General features: G+C 49.6%; 1 protein-coding gene across 7 annotated transcripts in view; it reads left to right on the top strand.

Annotated features, from left to right (window-relative positions):
• The window catches only part of RGS3 (regulator of G protein signaling 3), a 134,676-nt gene that overhangs the window by 57,083 nt on the left and 60,637 nt on the right, over positions 1 to 16,956 (top strand). For all 7 annotated transcript variants that reach the window (XM_021927235.2, XM_021927237.2, XM_009188226.4 and 4 more), the window contains 2 exons: positions 5,348 to 5,459; positions 11,593 to 11,636. In XM_021927235.2, the coding sequence (XP_021782927.1) occupies positions 5,348 to 5,459; positions 11,593 to 11,636 (156 nt within the window). The remainder of the gene's footprint in view (positions 1 to 5,347; positions 5,460 to 11,592; positions 11,637 to 16,956) is intronic.

Consider the following 16,956-nt stretch of genomic DNA (forward strand, 5'->3'; position numbering starts at 1 on the left):
CTGCGTTTTTTAGGGGGCTTTCTCTGTGGGCTTCATTGGCATCCTCCAGGACCCTCACTTGGGTCTCTTTCTGAGTATCTTAGAAGTGTACACTCTCAAGGTAGGGGAGACCTGAAATGGACTCCTCCACTCTCCCTAGCAAAGGCTACAGCTTTTTCTTGTACATCTCTTTTCAAAGCTGTTGAATCCTTCTTTGATGGTTAGAAGGTTTCCCCAGCCCCTAAAGACACCCCATTGTTTACCCCACCTTCCTCTCAGGAGCAGAAGAGATGGCAATTTACCCTGGCTGTGGGGGGTAACTTTGGTGGTGGGAAGAGTAAAGCTATTAGCCGAAGTGAATTTTTAGACCAGCATCAGTTTACCCAAGTTTTCTGGGCCTGTCTGTATTAACCCAAATCCCACATCCTCTTCTGAGAGACGAGTCTATGATTTCGCCTGGGTTCTAGCTCTCCCAGCAGGGTGCTGACATGGGAGCTGTGCCACCCTTCTGGGAGCTGGCCTGGGATGTTTTTCTCTAATTGGGAGAACTTCATTCATCCACACAACCCCGGAGCTGGCCAGTTCAGTCTCTGAGCTTAAAACTACTTGGGTATAGAAGTTAGAGCCCTGGGCTCTGCCCTGGCTACCTGGGGCCATGGGGTGAGGGTAGCAGACTCTTTGCAGATCAGGCGCCAGTGTAGAGCTGCCTTGGCTGAGCCGAGTGGCAGCTTGGGGTAGTGGAAAGATCAGGAAACTTGGAGACAGGAAGTCTATATCGAGACCCAGCTCTGCTGCTGGCTCACATGTGATTTCTTCCTTCTTCCTCAGTCTTCCCATCTGAGCAGCAGCAGCAGTATGTGTGTATTTGAGGCAGTAAGGGCAGGGTCAGAGGTTGGTCTCTAAGGACCCTTTAAACCTCAGCCTTCTGGGACACTATGTGTGACTGTGGCTGAAGCAGGAGGTTGATTTGTTTTTTAAGTAAGCAGACTGGACTGGAACTCATCTATTCCAAATGCACATTATCTTTTTCAAGGGAGTGCCCTGGGGGGCTGCATGCTCCCTTCCACCGCTCGCTATTGTCTGCTGTGTGTCTGGACCTCCCCTTCTCCGAACCTCTTCTTGGGAACTTTGCAAACTTCGGGAACTTAAAAATCTTTGCATATCTTCTGAATTGTCTCAGTAGGAGTAAAACTTCATCTGTTGGGAGGGATTTCAGTTTTAGGGATGAGAAGTCACTTAGAGCCACATTTGGTGAATGAGAGCGTAGTGGAGCTAAGTCAGGCATCCAAGGGTCAGAAATTGAGGTGTGGCCCTAAATTCACCAGACTCACAAGAAGCCAGTTAGAGATGGCAGCCACCCTGAAACGTATACATAAGTCTAAATTCACTCTTCTGTTTGTGCACTTACCCTTGAATCTGCAAACATTGAGCACTTACTGTGTATCCTCATTGTGTATGCATTTTACGTACTTGACCCCAATTAGCTCTTGCAGCACCCCCATGAGAGGCACGATTGTCCCCACTCTGTAGTTGAGGCAACTGAGGCTCCAGTGAGATTCACCGGGACCCAAGAGTCTCCAGGCTGGTAAGGAATGGAGCCGGGATTAGCACTCTGGTCTTTCTGGCTCAGCGATGCTTTCCATGACCCCACACTGCTTCTGGCATGTCTGCATAAAGACAAACTAAGGAACACAAGCTGAAGCCAGAGCCTTGTGACAGTTGCAATTCGTCCAAAAACCCTGTTTTATAGATCTCTGGAATCATAGAACAAAGAAACTCCTTTCCCTTCGCCTTGAAGATTGAAGGAAGCAATTTGAAGACAAGTAAAATAAATATTAATATATTCCTTTTTCTTGAAGTATGATAGCAACCAAACATGTAGATCTGGGCACCCTGTCATGCTACTCACACCAAAAAAAAAAAAAAAAAAAAAAATTCAAAGGGATTTGGATAAATTCATAAAATTTCAGCGTTGGTTAGGCTTTCAGGAGTCATCCATTCTAACTGCTTCCTTATAACTTTCCAGTTAAATGGTTTTCTGATTTAATTTCTGATTTAATTCTGCTTGAATCTTCTAGGGTAGCCATTAGAGCAGTGGTTTTGTTACTGGGGAGGGCTAAATTGTAGAGCATTCTCCCTTACACTCAACAGAAATCTTTATATGTGGAATGTTCCTCCTTGGTTCTTTGTCCCATCACTTCTCTGGGCATACTCAAGTTTGCTAACATCTGTGAGCTGATCCAGTCCCACACCATGAACTACCCTCATCACACCCCCTTGCAGAAGTAATAGACTTGATTAACGTGCCCTGAGGTCTATCACCCTGTTCGAGGTTCTGGGAATACCATGAAGCACAAGACAGACACACCCTCCCTTTACACACTGACTCATGGAGTTTACCATTAACTAAGGCACCAATGTGTTTTCAGTAAACCCTGCTCTTAGGTCAGATTCCCAAGAAGAAGCTTGATTAGGGCCACTTGGGAGAAGCCACCCTCCAAGTGGTAAGGACCCCCTTACCAAGTGGTCCCTCAACTCTGACCCTTTGGAAAATCAGATGTGTCCCTGGAGCAAGTGTGGGAAAGACACCGGGTGACCCCTGTGGCCTGCTGTGGAACGCGACAGGTGATTGGGCCATGGAGATGGGCATCACTCTCCCATGGACTGCTGTGGCCCCTGCTGGTGCTGGTGAGATGGGGGAGTCTACATGCCCTCCCTGGCGCGCTTGCCCCTCTGCTCTGCCTCTAGCTGTGTGCCAGTTCTGGCCTTTCCCTGACCCAACCTTTGGGAAATTTTTCATTTATGTCTTAATCACTTCCTGTCTAGACCATATTCTCAGCCCTGGGAATCTGAGCCAGAGTGGTGGCCTGGGCCTTTTCTCACCTTGCTCATGGTTCTTCCCCAGTTGCTGGTGGCTCCTCCCACTTGCCCTACTTCCACCCCTCTCTGGGCCTGGGCTGTTTTTTTGTTTTGTTTTGTTTTGTTTTTCTTTTCTTTTTTTTTTAACTTTCTAGGCTCCTGACAGATTGTTGGCTCTAGCCCTTGCCCTGCCAGCCTCCCTCTGGGTCTGGAGGTGACTACCAGATTTCCCTTGAGTCAGGGAAGACACGTTTTGTGGGACTCTGAGGGTGTTTGCCTTGTGTTTCTGGCTAGTTTAGAGCCTTCTTTCCATCGCTCAGACTTTGAAGTCTTCTCAGACAACCAATTCCTTGACTCCTTCTGAGCTCTTGGGTCATTTTCTTCCCCTCTTTTCTTAACATTATTATTATTATTATTATTATTATTTATTTTTGCCTCATTTGCTCCTTCTGTTTGGTCTCTGGATTCTTTCACATTCAGGAACTGAACAGCTGTAGGCACATTGGTACCTCTCTGTATAGTAAGAGCTTTAGGTCAGCCATACCTGGGTAATGGTCCCTGGCTGTGTGGCCATGGACAGGTCACTTAACCTCTCTGATCTCTAGGGTCCTCGTCTGTAAATGAGGGCAGTGGTGTTATTTACAAGTGAGGATCCACTGAGCAGAAAGTAAGCGTTCAACACATGAAGGCTTCTCTTGGGCTGCATTGAGACAGGCCTGTGGTGGGAAGAGTTAGGGTCACCACCAAGATGCCTTATAGCCCAGGATTCTGGAATCTTCATGTTTGGGCCCCATCGGAGAAGCCAAAGCCCCTGAGAGCTCCTTCAGGGACATCTCCCTGTTGTCTCTGCAGCCCAGATTTCCTCAAGCCTCTGTATTTGTGCTACACTCAAGAAGCCAAGCCATCTTTTAATATATATTCTATATCTTTAAATTACAAAAGTAACAGTGATTGCAAATATAATACACATTAAATCAAAATGTATCAATTAAAATCCCACTCCCTGGAGTGAGGAGTGTGGCATCTTAGCTATTTTAAAAAGGTATAACTATGAGAAATGTATCGTTTTGTTTTACAAAATTGGACTCTATGCTAGGTATTTTTGCACATTGCACTATTTTGATTTATGATAGACAGATTTCTGTTTCTGCCCACATAGCTCTACTTAATTTTTTAATAGTAGCATACAATTCTGCCATATGAAGGTAGCATAATTCATTTTATTCATCTTCTCTTGATGAATGTTTGTCATTTTCTTTTCTTAAATTACAAAAATGCTGCTGAGAACATCCTCGTATGTTCATACTGATACCTCCTTGTAAGTATTTCTGTAGGACAGAGTCTCAGAAATGGGGCTGTGGGGTCATTTTTAACAGGTTGATAGCTGAATGTTAACCTGTTGGCTTTGTAAATGTCACCAACAGTGCAACACACACTCATGGTACCCTTCAGTGCATGCCAGGCCCTTCTGGCTGGTTCTTCTTCAGAAGAGACACGGTGTCAGGTGTTTGATACCTCAAAGGGAAGTTCATATAATTAATAACATTTTGTTTTATTTGGAGAATCTAAAATTGGATTTTATTGCTTTTGACTAAAGTCCGCTGCAGGATTTGCAAAACAAAGAACAGTGTAATCTTCAGTGGCATTAGAGGATCAAGTGGATTTTCTTAGCATAAAAATATGCTGAGCGTGCCTGTTGGTTTACCTATGAAGTCTAAGAATAGCCTCTGCCTTTATTTTTGGAGCAGCTAATGCATAAAAGAGATAAAAGTGATGTGCATGTCTGTACTAGAGTGTGAGTAACTGGCTGTTTCTTGAACTGACTTCTCATTAATGCAATTAAACTTATCTGCAAGGAATTTGGTAATATTAGCTCACATTGTGTGGCGCTTTACTCAGTCTGCAAAGAGCTTGTGGAAGGAGCTTGTAAGAACGCCAGGCAGGGACTCTTCTCCCTGTTTGGACTGTTAAGAAAACTGAAGGGGTTAGGGAGTTTAAGCCAATTTTTTTGTGGCTAGTTAGTGGCAGAGCTGGGGTAGGAGTCTCCTGACTTCTGACTCTCAAGTCCAGTGCTCTTTCAGCCAGACACTTACAGCAGAATAAAAGCAAATATGGAAAATCTTACAGCTTAAGGGTGGCTCCAAGCCCCAGGTGCTGGGCTGGAGACTCCAGGAGCATTTGGTCAGAGAGGTAGGCCTAGGGGATCAGGCTGTGAAGAAGCTTGCAGAGACCAGCTGCCATGAGGGCCGCTTTCCCCCCTTCTGTTTGCTTTTTTCCTACTTTGAGGAGTAGAAGTATAGGAAACTGGAGGGTGGTGGGGCCATCTTGACTGCAGGTCAGGTCTGCCCTTGACTGAGGCTGTACTGAGCACTGCTCCTGGTTCTGTGTGAGATGATGAGGATGTGTTACCTGGGGAGGCTGTGGCTCCCCACCTTCTCGGGGAGGTTGTGGCTCCCAGCCTCCAGAGGACAGCAAAGTAGCCAGTTCTGTTTGCTCTCTGTCAACCCAGGTGACATTGTTTGCCTATTCGGACCTGCTGCTCTTCACCAAGGAGGACGAGCCTGGCCGCTGCGACGTCCTGAGGAACCCCCTCTACCTCCAGAGTGTGAAGCTGCAGGAAGGTAAGCAGATGCTCTAGGTACCCAGAGCCCCTCTCAACTTGCCCCAGTCCCTCTGGGCAGCCCTCTGGGCCCTGGCTGCCAGTCATCCACAGGGCACTGGAGTGTGTGCTGCTGGGCTCTGTCCATGGGCCAGTAGGTCTCAGACACTGGCATTTCTTCCAGGCTGGTAAGCCTTCTGATATACCTGAGCTTTTCAGGGAAGTTTCTATTCTAGAGACTTTCCAGGAAGGCTATGGAGTGGGGTAGGAGGAGCTTTGGATTCAGACAGACCTGTGTTCAAATCTTGGCGCTGTCCCTCCATACTGGGATGACTGTGGGCACTTTTCTCAGCCTCTCTGAGTCTGTTTCCTCCTGCATAAATAGGGAGAAAAATAGTCACTCACAAGGTTGCTGTGAAGATTAAGCTAGGTCATAAATGCAGAGTGCCTGGCCCATAACAGGTGCCCAATAAATACTTGTTGCCACCCACTCACCCTACAGATCTGTGGACAGAGACCGCAACTTGGCCCTACCCAGCTACATGGTCCTGCAGAGCCCAAGCTGCTGGGCCTCAGGTGCATGTGGGAGTGTGGAGGGAATTTCTAACCCAAACTTTCCACCATGCCCTCCACTCGTGGGAGGGGAAGCCAGCTGGGAGTATCTGTCGGTGGTTTGGTTTGGCGCCTGAGGTCTCCGCTGAGAGGGGCTCGGTTTCCTCTCCCAGATCATGAAAACAACAGACCTGTCTGAGGATGAGTGACAGGGGCAGAGAGGAAAATATTACCCAGTGAAAGAATTCTGTTTTGGCGGGGTTTGCTCCGGGAAAGCTTCCTGGCTGTTTGCAAACTATCCTGTGTGCTCAGTGCCCGAGTATTCCTCCTCCTCGGAAACCCATTCAGTGTGAGAACCTCCACTCTCACTTCCCCACAGGAAGCCACTGACAATTTCTCCATCTCGGGCTCTGGCCTTTCCCCTGCCCATGGAAGGGAAAAGCAAGTCACCTCACTGGGTCAGCTCTTCCCTCCAGGCGGGCTCAGCCTGACCACGGGGCAGTGGGAATGAGCTGCCTGAGCAACCCAGTTCCAGCACTGGCGTTCCCAGAGTTCCCCATGCCTGCTGGAGGCAAGCAGGTTGGAGCTCCAGTGGCCTCTGTTCCTGGGCTTCCGTGCCATCCTCTCCATACCCCCCAGCCCCTCTCTGGCTCTGTCACACCCAGCTTCCCATATGCCCATTCTCCCTGTCGCTCCAGCCTGGCTGCAGTGTGCATATTCACACGTGCACTCACACTGAGTCCTTTCTTCTCTGCTTCCCCCTCCCTGGCCCCAGCCCAGACAGTCTAGACCCTGTCACATTTGAGGGAGGAGCACTGGATGGGGCAGGGCTCAGTAATATGTGCTGGTTGGTATAAGTGGTACCCTCACTCTGTTTTGCACGTTACAAGACTGAGGCCATAACCTAGGACCCTGGTTTGCTCAGCTTCCTGCGAGGAGGGAGGGAAGAGAAGGCTCACACTGGCTGTAATTTGGGTGGACATGGAGGTTGTAGGAAGAAGGCAGTAGAGGAGCTGAGGGCAGTGACTGGGAGTCTGGGGTCTGGGTGTGGTGCTGCTGTGCTGTGCTGTGTGGCTTCAGCTGGCCCTTTCCCTTTGCCAGGCTTCAGTTTCTCTGACTGGGAACTAAGGGTGGGGCCAGCGCTTTGTGTCCCTCCCAGCTCTGACACCCCCACACAGAACCCCAGAGCTTGCTGTGAGCAGCTGGACCATGCCTATACTATCCTGCCTCTATCCCTCTGGGGGCTGGATGGGGAATTGGTTGGGATCTCCCCTTCTGGAGGCCCCAGGCCCAAGACTTGAAGCTAGGGGTGGGGTGTGCTCCATCCTCCACTGGGTGTTGGTCAAGGCGGGTGGTGTGGGGACTTGGGGTGTCACAGAGAGCCTCTCCAGGTGCTGAGCTATGTTTGAGCCGCAGCCTTGTGCAAGCCTGGCACTGTGGCTTCCTCTCCCTGCAGATGGAGTGCGAGCTGCACAAGGGCTGAGGATGGCCAAGGCAGCACTTCTCAGGAGAGACCACCATGGCCAGAAGAGCCCCTTGGGTTGGCGTGGGAGAGGGGCCTGTGTGTGCGCGTGCATGTGTCTGCCTGCCCTGGATTTTTTGGACAGATGGTTTGGGGCCGAACTCCAGGAAGCCTGAGAGCTGCTGAGAGGATGGAAATGGCTCCGTTTATAGGTGCACAATCCAACGCTTAGATTTCTTTCCAGGCACCGATGGAGCCCTTGCCTTCCCCCAGCTGCCCCCACTCCCCTGAGATAGGCTTGTGGGTCCAGAGGCTCATGGAAGTTTAGTGACCCCTTCTCCTACAGTCCAAATTGGAGCCACAGGACCCAATGTTCTGAGTCCTGGCGTCCAATTTCCTGCCTGCCTCCCCTGTGCCCCAAGAGACCCGCTGCAGCAGCAAGGGCCTAAGGCTTTTAAGGGATGCATTTGGGACCTCAGCTGGAGCCTCTGTAGGCAGAATGGTCTCTGATTAATATTGCTTATGACTCCTAGGTTTCTTATTTGTCTCTTTCAAATCACCATGTATGCAGAATTCAATTTGGGGCAAAGAAGATGGCAAACAAGGAATGCACCCAACCTTTCTGGTTGGCTGGGGCTGGCAAGGGCTGCTCCCTGGCCGGGGAGAAGCAGCCCCACGCTAGGGACCAAGGTCTGCCTGTGTAACTTGTCTGAAGAGTCCTTAGCTCCATTGGCCAAGCACACTCCCAGGGCCTAGCCTGGGGCATGGAACACTGTGTGTACCTAATCAATGTTTGTTGTGTGAATGAATGACTAAAAGAGCAGAAGTGTTGCCTCAGTTCGGGAGCTGGGGGTGCACCTCTCCCCCAGGGTTCCTGGGTGGTAGTCACTTAAATCTTGTTGCCCCCGTCCTGCCCAGCCTCCCCCAGGCTTCAGCAGGGCCGAATGGCAGTGTAATGGGAACAGGCGGAGAGCTGGCGCTAACAATTGGGACATCTCCGGTCAGCCGGGGCCCATTGTGGTCTCTTCCTGCCTCTGCCGCCCTGCTGGCTTTGCTACTCTTTGTGTTGCTGCCTCCCAGGCGGCCAGCGTCACGCCCATAGTGTGTCTTTCTGGCCTGCTCTGGTGTCTCAGAAGTGGCCTGGAAATGTTCTGCTGCTTCTTGGGCTCTCCATTCACCTTGGAGCCAGGTAGGCAGTTGCAGAAAGTCAGTTGCATTGGTCTCAGCTGCTGCAATGTTTGGAGTTAACTCTTGGCTAGTCCCCATTTTCTGAGCATGTCCTCAGAGCCCACATCAGTGATAGCAGTGCTGGGGTGGTAGCAGTGGAAGGGACACATTGCCACCTCTGGGGCTCATAGCCTGGTGGAATGTAGATGAGTAACCCATGGAGGGGTAGAAGTGTGACAAGGCAGGCAGTCCTCAGTTCAAAGCTCGGCTTTGCCATTTACTCACTGTATGTCCTATTCATGTTGTTCTCCCTCCGTGGGCCTCAGTCTCTATATCTGGAGAATGGAGACAATACCCCTCCTGCTTGCCTCAGACAGTGAAGGGGGTTTGCTTAATTGTTGAGTTTTGGATCGCAGACCAGGTGAGCGAGGGCTCTGGGAAAGTGATGGAGGGGTCAGACCTGGGCCAGGAAGCTATCTGTGGGGTCCACCCAGCCCATGATTGGGGATCCCTCCTGCATGGTCCATGTATTCCTTGCGGGAAGTGAGGCCCACTCTGGAACCTAGTGGCTAATTGTTGAATTTCAAAAGGGCCAAGGCAGTTGGAATGTTTAAAGGAAAACCCAGATGTGTGCTGCCGTTCTCCTCCCTCCTAGCCCCCAGTTCTAATGTTCTAGGAGGGGCAGAATTTCTCTCCTGGGTCAGCCCCTTGCAGCCTGCTTTTCTACAGCTGCAGCTCCTCTCTGGCACCCTTGGCTTCTTCAGTTTGTTGTTCTTTTATGAGACTCTGAACCATGCTGAGTGCTGCCCCCATTCCATCCTCCTCTCAAAGTGCTGCCAGCACAAGGCTGTGACGTGGAACAGATTTCAGGGAAAGTTTGCAGTAATGCAGGGAGGATGGGGAAGGAGGCAAGGGTGTCACAGCACAGAAAAGTTGTCAAGGCAATCCATCCACCATTCCCTGCCATAGGGAATATGTCTCACGGAGTGTTCCCCCAACCTCAGCCTCCTGTTTCCCTGAAGCTCTCATCTCCTGGGCTTTCCTCTCCCTTCTAGAACCTTCTCTTTTCTTGCTGCCAGCTTCTAACCCCCAAATTTCTGTTATTTTCTTACATAGATCTTTTTGACTCTCACTTGGCACTAGGATCTGCTTCTGGAAAGCCAAAGAAATGTCCCAGTGTGTTCTCTTAAACAAAAGAAACCACCTCCTCTTGTCTCTACCCTCAGCAACACAAGGAACCAGCAGAAGCTTTGAAATTACAGTTTTCTTAAACATGATGGACTTCTTAGGCAAGACTCCCTCCCTCCCCAGCCCATCACTAGGTGGGAAGAAGTAGAAAGACTTATTCTCCCTAAGTCTGAAGTGAACCCTCATTTACTTATGGGAGATTTTTTAATCTGGCTCTGGCTGGCAGCCCCTGACCCTAGGGATAGCTTTGTCTCAGAACTGCCCATATACTTTGCTTCAAGGGGCCCTGGACTTCACCCACACCAGGGCCCTTATTCACTGCTTTTCTTAGGAATTGACTTGACCCACAGTCTCTATTTTTATCTTGCTGTCTTCTCTTTGCAACTAATTTTGGTGTCTTTGACAATTTCTTTACTTCAAGTATGTGTTAAGGGTCCTACCTTGAGCTCAACACTGGTCTGGTGCCTTGAGAGGACAGAGGAGCTGGATAGGGCCTATGTGGTGGGCATCTGAGGTGGGGTGTGTAGTGGTGGGAGTGTGGGCTCTGGATCCAGCCTACCTGGGTCTAAATCTTGATTCTCTTTCTTACTCCTGGGCAAGTTACTCAATTCATCTGTGCCTCAGTTTTGTCAAGAGTCTTGGGTGAAAAGAGCCCTGCCTCCCAGGGGTTGTTGTGAGGGTCAAGCATATCCATGGGAAGCATAGGGAACAGTGGTTGGCATGGAGCACTGTGGTGTGCCAAGGTCCTATCCCTTTAAGCATTTACTGTTTCATGTGCTTGTGGTTGCTTCCCTCAACAATGACGGTTTGCCCAACGAGGCCCATTGCACGGTCACAGGGAGAACCATCCCGGGCCCATGCCCAGACAAGTGCCCTAAGCGGGAGTGCTGCCAGGCCCTGAAGAGTGGCTGCAGTGGGCAGGGCCAGTGTCCTGGAGGAAGGGAACAGTCTGCTTCTCTGCACTTGCTCTTCCTTGAACACAATTTGTACTTCTCTTGGAATGTCCTTTCTTCTCACCTTGAGTCCAAATTCAACAGGACCCTCCTTCAGGAAGCTTTTCCCAGAATCTGAGTGTTATCTCCTGGTCCTCCTGCTTCTGAAGCACTCTGAGCAATCACCTTCCCTCGGGGTTGACACTGGACCTTAGCTCCTCTGCTGGAGGAGGGAGTTCCCGACAGCCCTCCCAGATGCCTCCCAGGTAGAGAAGAGCTAGTGAATGGTTGCGACTGAGATCCTGGACCAGGGGTTAGAAGTCTCTAGGAAAACACACAGAGAGGTGAAGCCTGGGCCTGGAAGCCATCTCTGGGCTCCACCCAGTCTATGACTGCACAGCCCACCATTCCTTGGTGGAAAACAAGCCTCCCTATTGAATTTCAAAATGGCAAAGGCAGTTGGAGCATTTAAAGGAAAATCCAGATGTGTGCTGCCTCCAGGTCTCTTACTGCAGAAATCATGGAAGGGAGGAGGCCTCCTGGGATGGATGAGGGCTCCCTCCCTGTACCTCATGCCCAGAGGGTGCTCCTGGCTACCTCTCCTAGGGAGGAGATTTCAGCATTCCTTGGGCCAGGCTGACCCACAGGCAAATGCCTTAGAGCTGTACATTACCCTGGTTAGTTACTTAGCCAATTTTCCTCCAGAGACTTCCCTGCCTCCCATGCCTGCCTCTCTCTTTTCCCGGGAGGTGCCACACACAGCCTTCTGAGCAAGACAGCTGACTCTGCTGGAACAAACTACTGAGGCTCTTTAGCCAGTTCTAATGCAAATCTTACTTTTTGTTCCCTCAAAGGTTCTTCAGAAGACCTGAAATTCTGCGTGCTCTATCTAGCAGAGGTGAGTCCTTTCCTCTGGATTTGAGGAGAGAGATCTTCGACCTGGTGCTTGAGGGGAGACACTGGGCTGGGATCTAGACCAGTGTTCTAATGCCAGCCTCCACACCCACTTATGCCAAAGTCCTGGGCAAGGCCAGAGTAGCAGTTTTTTTGCTAGGTAGAATGGGACTAGCTGTTCCTACCCCATGCCTCTCTCACCTCTGTGTTAAAGAGCAGTGGAAAGGAAAGTGCTTAGAACAGACCCCTGAGATTTTCTGTGCAGGACCTCCTGAACTGCAGGAATCTCAGTGGGGGTGTGGCTGGGCAGCTGTGCATCACCCTGTTTACTGGTTAATAGCCCTTCCTCTAGAGATCACCATGATTCTTACACCTGCCTCTTGCTTCCATGTTTCCCAGGAAGTACCACCCACGACCCCTCGTACAGGGTCTTGTCAGTGTTTCAAAAGGTCTGAAGGTATTTGTACCTTTACCTGGGCCAGATAATACAGGCTTCAGCAAACATCAAGTGTCTGGGTTTCAGTCTGGAATGATACCCACTCAGTGTGGTTGAGATTCCTGGTTATCTCAGTCTGATCAGAAGCTTAGATAGGCAGTGCTATGCCTTTGCTGAGCAACATCTGGCAAGTAACTTATTACTTGATATGGCTTGGTAGATAAAATATCATTCAGGCTGGGGTTTCACTCAAGAGATCCTTGAAGATGAAAAAATTGAGAGCCACTGAGCTATACAAATACTTTTCAATTTTCAGTGAATTTTCTGTTCACCGCAGGGCAGTGTCTGTTCCAAGCAAGGATGCATTAGACACATTCCTGCCCTCTGCCTTCGCTTGTTTGTCTCATGCAACAGTCCAGGGAACCTGTTTTGTGGGAGGTGGGACATAGTCTGTATTGGGCGGCCAAGAGGAACACACCTCTTTGAGAAGGAATTGTACACAGTTTGTGACTGAAAACCATTCCTTCAGTTTCTGGCTAAGAAGTGCAAGGCCAACAGAGAGTCTTTCAACAGCCCCCTGGAGGAGAAGACAGTTGATGTGAAGTTAGCTTTAGCGGAGGGCAGAGAGTTCCAAAGAGGCAGTGGACACCGCTGGGGAACTGGGCTGCCTGAAATGCAGACCTGAGGACCAAGAGGGCATTGGATATCCTCCCCTGTGTCAGCCACATTCCCCTTGGGGTACATGGCTGGTGGAAGTGGCTGGTGGAATCACTTCAGTGCTGGAGGGTGTTTAGTTCCACAGAGCCAACCAAGCAGAGAGGAGAAGCCATGACCAGGCTAGGCTCCTCCTCCAGCCTCACCACACTGGGTTCTGATTCTCTGGGGCAGTCCCTGAAAGGAGGCTCCAGGTTCTTTAATGCCAATAGAGCTTCCTGCCAGGTTGGGTTAGTGTTTCCCAGAGAAAAGGACTTCTGCTCTATTGGTTTCCTGGGATCTGTGATCTCCCAGCTTCCAGAGATTGTGAAGGGATATTGATTTGGGGCTTTTTGTTTCAGTAAAGTGCCAGGTGATCTGATCCCCAGGGGCTGTGGGATTGAGCTTACAGGCAGTTAGAAGCCTCTCCCTTCTCTTAGTGGGTTGCTATTTAGGAGAAGCACATCTGTAATTCAGGGAAGACAAGATGCCTGTTTGCTCTGTAGCCTGGGCCACTCTTAACATGGGTGGTTTTGGATCCTATCAAGAGCCTGAAACTCACATCTTAGTTGGAACTTCTGAAAAGTGATTTCTCTTCATTGCCTGACATGCAGGTGGCACCCAGAGAAGAAAAAGAGAATCAGGATTTAGAGACATTTTTTGACTCTGCATTGAGAAAGGCCCAATTGCCTGGGTGGTGGCAGCTCTGATTGTTCTCTAGCTGCAAGGTCCTGGGTGGTGTTATCCTAAAGTAGTCCTGGGCTCTGGGTCTCTATTGCCCGGACAGATGTGTTTCTCAGTTCCTGCAAATCCACTGGACAGATGCAGCCCACAGTTGGCTTCAGAACACAGGGGGCTCTGAAGTCAGTTGGGTCCATGGGCACATTGGTCGGGGACTATTCTCTAACCTAGACTCTGATGTTGGCTCCATTAATTTAAGAGTTTTGGAGTTAGGAAGACCTAGATTTGAATCTTGGCTCTTCCATTTTCTGAGTGATCTGGGGCAAATTACAAACTCATCTCTGAAATGGGGCTGATGAGGCCTACCCTGCAGGGTTGTGGTAATGATTAAATGAGATTCAGTAAGACTTGCATCCAAAGCACTTAGCACAGAGCCTGGCACACAACGAGGGCTCAATAAATGGTAGCTACTGTTATTGTCAATTCAAAGTAAGGGGAAGGGCTTTTCATATTCATTTACTCTCCATTAGAGAAATCACAAATGATTTATTGGTCTTTTAAAAAGAAAGCTAAGAGGAATAGCTCATATTCTTTGTAATGTGCATATACAGTTATACAAATATGGTAAGATCACAGGCTCTGGAGGAGGCAGAAGACAAACAGTGAATCTCTCTCTCCCAAGACCTCCTGGGGCCAGTGACATAACCTCTTTGAGCCTTAGTTTTCTCATGTGAAAAATGGTAGCAGCTGCTTTCCTTCCTACCTATGTTATAGGGTCATTAGGAGAACTGAATTAAATGACAGAATTTTTATCAAAGCAAATGAACCAACTTAATTTATGGCTGAAGAGGTTTTGGTTTTTACAAAGATATAGTTAATTCAGGAGCAAGGAGGTAAGGCAAGAGGGGATTTTAAAGAGGTCAAGAGGAGCTTGGTGTCTGGTTGAATTTCAGGATGCCCGTGTTTAAATACACAGGTCTGTGCCCAGTGCTTCTGGGCCAGGGCCAGTGGATCTGAAAGGTCTGTGCTTGGCTGACCACTCCATAGTCAGGAGGCACCGTCTGAGTGAGTTACATGAAGAGGCCTTCAGGGCGGCTTATGGCCTTGACCCCAGAGCCTGGTATTGAGGGCACAGTGGGCATCAGTGTTGAGACCGACGAGTTGGATCACACCTTGGATTAAAAGAGATGGGTTACTTGTGAGGGAAGCCAGGAAGGTAATGAGTGTCCCCAATTAGACAGATTTAGGCAGATGGGAATTCAGCCTCCCTGGAGGGAGCTGGCTTAGTGCTCTCTCTCTTGGCCTGGCCAAGAGAGAGAGACCAAAGCTTAGGTCTCCCAAAAATGTTTGCCCGTCTAAGCCAGTCAGTTCTGCCCCTGCCTTGGAAGCCTTCTGGGTCCTCTAGTATTACAGCTTCAAGCTCTGAGAGCCAGAGACCCAGCCCTACACTCTGCTGTTGAGACAGGCAATATGGTCACTATCTCAGGTGAAGAAATATGGCTTTCCGAAGGAGATTCCCATGGTGCAGGGCAGCGGAGGGTGGTTCTTGTGGTGTCAGTAAAACGGGCAAAATCACGGCTGTTACCTTGCAAAGTTGTTGGAAGAAGTGTCAAGGTATCACTGGTAAGTGTCTTAGCACTGTGCAGGGCATGGGATTTGAGGGGGCTGCCTCTGTATTGAGGGTAGGTGGCTCTCACTGTGAGAGGCCCTCCCAGCAAGGGGGGAACTTTTCCATACTTTTGTAGGGAGGGGGACCCCATCCTGGAGCTTAGAGCAGTGGACAGTTATCCAAAAAGCTGCCAGCGAACTCTGCAGCTGCTCTGAGACCCAGCTACCTACAGAATTTCTCCTGGAGGCTTTGCATTCTTGTTGCCTCTTGGTCTAGTCTGCAAGGGAAACATTCCTGCCAGCCACAGATGTGGCAGCCTGACCAGGTGATGAGACCCCCCCAGGTGCTGGAGATGAGATCCCAGCATGTGGTTCTCCAAGGCTTTGAGCTGCAGCTCTGCTCCTCATTGGCGATGAGACTCAGGGAGGTCCTTAGCTACTCTGAACCTTGGCCATTCCCTTCCATAAAATGGGGACAACAATCCATACCATCCCTGCCTCTTCACTGCATTGCCGAGATCAACATGAGATCATGGCTGGGAAAGTTCTTTTTGTTTTTCTTGAGACAGAGTCTCACTCTGTCACCCAGGCCGGAGTACAATAGTGCGATCTCAGCTCACTGCAACCTCTGCCTCCTGGGTTCAAGCGATTCTCCTGCCCCAGCCTCCCGAGTAGCTGGGATTACAGGTGCACACCACCATGCCTGGCTAATTTTTGTATTTTTAGTAGAGACAGTGTTTCATCATGTTGGCCAGACTGGTCAAACTCCTGACCTCAGATGATCCGCCTGCCTCGGCCTCTTAGAGTGCTGGGATTGCAGGCATGAGCCACCGCGCCCAGCTGGAAAATTCTTTTTAAAATTGATAGTTAGACAAAAGGCATTATTAGTAAGGCAGAATTCCTGCTTCAGAACAGAAAGAGAAGAGGACATGGAGGCTCAGAGAGATTAAGGAATGGGCTAAAGCCCACCCAGCTGGGTAGAAGCAGGACTGGGAGGCTTGGGCCAGGGCCAGGTTCATGGAGTGATGGCCTTTCCAAGCTGGAAGGGACCACAGTTCCTGCCTCACCCCCAACCTTTACATGAGAACACTGGAGACAGGGAGCAGAGAGCCTTCTGGTCAGCATCTGCCTCACCCGGCTTCTCCCTGGGAAATCTTGGGGTCTTCTGCTGGCCATATCCTTCCCCTGCCATGGGCTAGAGGGTTCTGGGCAGCGGAGGGAAGCTGTTAAGTGGAAGCTCCAGGAGTGCCTCAGCGCACCACCCAGTTCCCTGAAACCAGTGGGCAGGGCTTTCTTTCCTCTTTCCCCAAATGCTTTTAGGAAGATCAACTTCTGAGCACTTTTGGGCCTGAGAGGAATGGCTGGCACTCAGCGTGGGATGTGCCTCCACTCTGAAGGGTGGCATTCCTAAGGGTTGGGTCGGATGCGGGGTAGAAGAAGTCCCTAGATGCTATCATCTGATGCGATAGTCCACCCCAGCTCAAGACCTGCATTCGCTGTTTCTGGAACAGCTTCTCCCAAACATTGTTTTTGCTGGCCCCTTCTTACTGTTATGTCTTAGCTTAGCTTGTGTATTGGCCTGTATAAAAGGCCTGCATAAGAGGCCTTTTCTGATCACCTCAAGTACGACCTCTCCCTTTATGACCTTGATGACATTTTCACAAGTTGTAATTACAGCTGTCCCTCAGTATCCACCAGGGATTTGTTCCAGGACCCCACAGTTACCAAAGTCCAAAGATGTTCAAGTCCTTGATACGAAATGGGGTAGTATTTACATATAACCCATACACATCCTTCCATGTACTTTAAATCATCTTTAGATTACTTATAATACCTAATACAATGTAAGTGCTATGTAAATAGTTGCTAAACTGTATTGTTTAGGGAATAATGGCAGGAAAAGGTA

The sequence above is a fragment of the Papio anubis genome, chromosome 13 (genome assembly GCF_008728515.1).
Source record: "Papio anubis isolate 15944 chromosome 13, Panubis1.0, whole genome shotgun sequence".
NCBI classification, from domain to species: Eukaryota; Metazoa; Chordata; class Mammalia; order Primates; family Cercopithecidae; genus Papio; species Papio anubis.